We start from the raw sequence: 3,521 nt of genomic DNA, 5'->3' as shown, positions 1-3,521 counted from the left end.
AAACTAATGCATGATATAATAAGTATCTTGACCTGGAGCACTCTCATATCACAGTATGCTTTAACAGACAATACTGTAATTTTTTATTTTCATTTTATATAAACAACAAATAATAAATAAAAAGAGTATATATTACTGCTATATATACAGTGAATTCAAAAAGATTTTACTTTCTCTTTAGTTTCCATTTATGAAATTCAAGTGTGCATATTGACACTTTCGATAACAAAGAATATATGCATATATGCTTGGTCTATAGTTTGTACATGACATGAAATATTCTTTTTTAAGTTAAAGCTAAAGGATGGGATATTTAATATGATACAATGCCATTACTCCTCAAAGTAAATTTTCTTCCCAACCCAGATTTCATGTTGTCAAACCGGATCGTATAATTGACATTAGGTCTAAGCCTCGATTCTTGGACATCCCTAACCTCTTCCGCTTTCATTATAGTTTCTGCCCATAGATAAGTAGAGAAGCATGTGTGGTAAGAGCTAATATGGGGAAGACTAGTAGAAAGAGATATTATGTTCACATTCCATAAATTAGTGACTTGTATCTCCATAGCTTGGAAAGGAAGAAAAATCCATGATTTTTAAAAGGGGCTAATGTGAATTAGACTACCAAGTCATTGTTTTTTTTCATCTTTTTCTTTGCACTTCCATCAATGAAACATATGGCATTCAAATAATAATTTAACTTTTAACACATTGTTTTCACTGCCCTGCCCTCTCTCTTTCTCTAGCTTCCTAGGGTAGATTTCCCAGCTTCCTTTTTCTACAAGTTCAAGAGCTTTGACGCATCCAATAAAATATTGCTTTGCTAACAACTAGTCTGCATGACGACTTTTTCATGAAAAAAACCCTAACCCTAAAGTCTTCTTTGTACCTACGTTTTCTCTCTTGACAATGCATACAATGAAAAAGAAAGGAGAAGAAAATGACTAACGTGTAGCACAATTGGAAGAAATTAATAATAAAAAAACCCCAATATTTCCATAATTGAATTCTCCTTAAATACAAAGAATAATAACCACAAGAAAAACCAAGTACAAAACCACTTGTTCTCCTGCAAAAACACTATAAAAAGACAGGTGATTTTATACAGATGATAATAGATTGAATAAAAAAAGATATAGTGAATTGGGTTTTTTATCAGTTAGTAAAGGATTAGGAAACAACATACCAGCAATCATATAATTATATATAAAAAAAGAACCCATACTGTCTTACTGTTCCTTTGCCTCTTTCCTCATCTGTGTTGGAACAATATCCTGAAGGAGTCCATTGTCTCTTGGTAACGAAGCTGAAGAAGAAGTAGGAGAAGTATTAAAACGTCTGTCTTGAAGGAAATCAGGGATCGAGGCATTGAAGCTAGAGCCACTAGTAGTGATACTAGTAATGTTCAAAGAAGGCGATGAGTTATATATATAGGGTTGCAATTGTTGCTGCTGATGTAAATACTGAGGTTGAGGAACAACAAAAGATGGGCCAAAACTAGAGGAGGGATCCATGTTGATTCCAATGCTTCCTCGAGGAGTTATCGGGTAGGGATGCTTGTGTTGGCCTTCGTAAGTGGTGACAACGATGGTGGGATCATCGGAGGATCTCTCGACTCTCTTCTTCACCCCACAGCCAGCGCTGGTGCAACGATAATAGCTCCTGTTTTTCAACCATATAATATAGCAATGCTTACTAAAAATGAACATTAGTGGACCAATATGAAAAGGGAGAGGGGTTATTAGATTAGATATTGATTGATACCTGGGAAAAGGGCTGTTTTTCACAGCTTTTTGGCCATACTTTCTCCATCGGTAACCATCATCTAAGTGATCAACTTCACTCTTTGTCATGAACGCAAATCTCGGTTCCCTTTGCCTTTTTTGGTTCTTCTTTTTGGGTTTCAACCTAAACCCATAAAAGCAAAAGCAAAGCTAAAAAACAAAACCTTTACTTAAAAAATCAGCAATACAAAGCAACCAAAAGTTTATCCCACACTACCCCAAATATCTAACTCAAAAACAGAAACAATAAATAGAGAGAGTGAGTATTGAATCCAAAGCCATAAATGATAGTCAAAGAAAGGTTAGCTTACTGTTTCTTTGTCTTGTCTTGATGCTGCTCTTCTTCTTCATCATCTTCAGCTTTGGTTGGTTCATGATCATTTGCAGCTTCATTAGATGAAGAAGAGAAGGAAGAAGAGTTTGGTGTTGCAGGGTTGTTTAAAACTTCAGAAGATTCCGGCAGGGTGGAGGCCGGCGATGGAAGGGCTTGAAGCTGCTTCGCGTCCAGTTGTTGGTGAAGAAGTGGTTCAGATGATGTTGAGGGAGGTGGTGGTGGAAGAATCGGTGGTGGCTGAAAGGAATCGAATAAAGAAGGGGCAATGAAATCTTGATGGATGCCAAGCAAGTCCATGAAACCTAAAGAAGACCCCCACTTAGTATCTCCATCACATGCCCCTGCTCCAGTTGCCATGTCAAAGATGCTTCCACCGGAACTGGTCGCTTCTGCTGCTGCTGCTGCTGCCGCCGCTGACGGATTCTCATCGGAAAATATTAAATTCGCCATGGAAATGAAATTCTCTTTCTTCTTCTCCACACACTTTTTCACATATTCTCCTCCATATTTTTTGTTTTTCTAAGAAACAAAAGGAACCCAAAGTTCTTATCTTTGCATTAAACCAAAAAGAGACATTTTCTTAAAAAAAAAATGATAGAAAAAGAGAGTGAGAAAATGGGGTGAAGTGTATGTGAAAAAGACTTTGGGTTGGGAATTTGGAGAACAGCTTGGGATTATAGTATAAGCATAGGAGAAGAGTAGAGACCGGCATTTGCCGGTTGATTAAGTGTACGGTACGTGGCGATTAACGGAGGCCGGTGTTGGACCGCATTTATTGTTTATGGACCGCCCCCTCTATTTTAGGTCTACCTTTGGGTACGCGTTGACGGGGGCCGTCTTTTTTACTCCTTTTCTTATTTTATTTTTTAAACAAATATTTTCTCTTTTAATTACTTACTACCTCTAATCTAACTTACCTAATCTCGTCTCTTCTCTATTTTTGCTTTCAATTTATTAAGGTGTTTTTTCTATCATTTTTCCATCTTTTTGGCTTTTCAAGGCCACCCAACTTTAGTCTTTATTTTTTAACTTCATATTAAAAAAAAAAAGTAGTACGTGAAATCTATATCATTTTTTAAAAAAAAAAGTGAGAAAAGGGTGCCACCACCTCACCATATCTGAAATTTTCTTTTCTTTTCTTTTCTTTTAAAAAAAAAACCTCTATTTCTCTTATAACTGATATTGGAAAATGAAGTAATAAATAAGCGCGTTATGAAATGCTGAGCCAATGTATGCGTCAGCTGAGTTTCTAACTCATTACTCGCCTACTTCTTCCCCGACAAAACCCACACGCCTCACCAGACATTGTCCTAAAAAATCAAATAACCTGGTTCAATCCGATTTCCGTCTATATTATTTCTTTTATTTATAACTCTTCAATTTTCATTCAATCCGAAATTC

At 36.3% G+C, this 3,521-nt stretch overlaps 1 protein-coding gene across 1 annotated transcript; it reads right to left on the bottom strand.

Annotated features, from left to right (window-relative positions):
* Positions 1 to 634: 634 nt before the first annotated feature.
* LOC107896591 (probable WRKY transcription factor 48) lies at positions 635 to 3,014 on the bottom strand. Its single transcript, XM_016821788.2, has 3 exons — positions 2,098 to 3,014; positions 1,767 to 1,910; positions 635 to 1,664 (listed from the first exon to the last, which is right to left on the bottom strand). The coding sequence occupies exons 1-3, from the start codon at positions 2,568 to 2,570 to the stop codon at positions 1,232 to 1,234; spliced, it is 1,050 nt and encodes a 349-aa protein (XP_016677277.2). The 5' UTR covers positions 2,571 to 3,014; the 3' UTR covers positions 635 to 1,231.
* Between the last annotated feature and the right edge of the window lie 507 nt (positions 3,015 to 3,521).

The sequence above is a fragment of the Gossypium hirsutum genome, chromosome A10, assembly GCF_007990345.1.
Source record: "Gossypium hirsutum isolate 1008001.06 chromosome A10, Gossypium_hirsutum_v2.1, whole genome shotgun sequence".
Classification (NCBI taxonomy): Eukaryota; Viridiplantae; Streptophyta; class Magnoliopsida; order Malvales; family Malvaceae; genus Gossypium; species Gossypium hirsutum.
This window is presented reverse-complemented; position numbering and strand designations above follow the sequence as displayed.

What these genes read in the sequence shown, in the direction of transcription:
- LOC107896591 (XM_016821788.2), bottom strand. Translation starts at nt 2,570, where the DNA reads ATGGCGAATTTAATATTTTCCGATGAGAATCCGTCAGCGGCGGCAGCA. An exon ending in CAAGACAAGACAAAGAAACA is followed by an intron (nt 1,911 to 2,097) that starts GTAAGCTAACCT and finishes TTATGGGTTTAG; the next exon opens with GTTGAAACCCAAAAAGAAGA. An exon ending in AAAAACAGCCCTTTTCCCAG is followed by an intron (nt 1,665 to 1,766) that starts GTATCAATCAAT and finishes GTTGAAAAACAG; the next exon opens with GAGCTATTATCGTTGCACCA.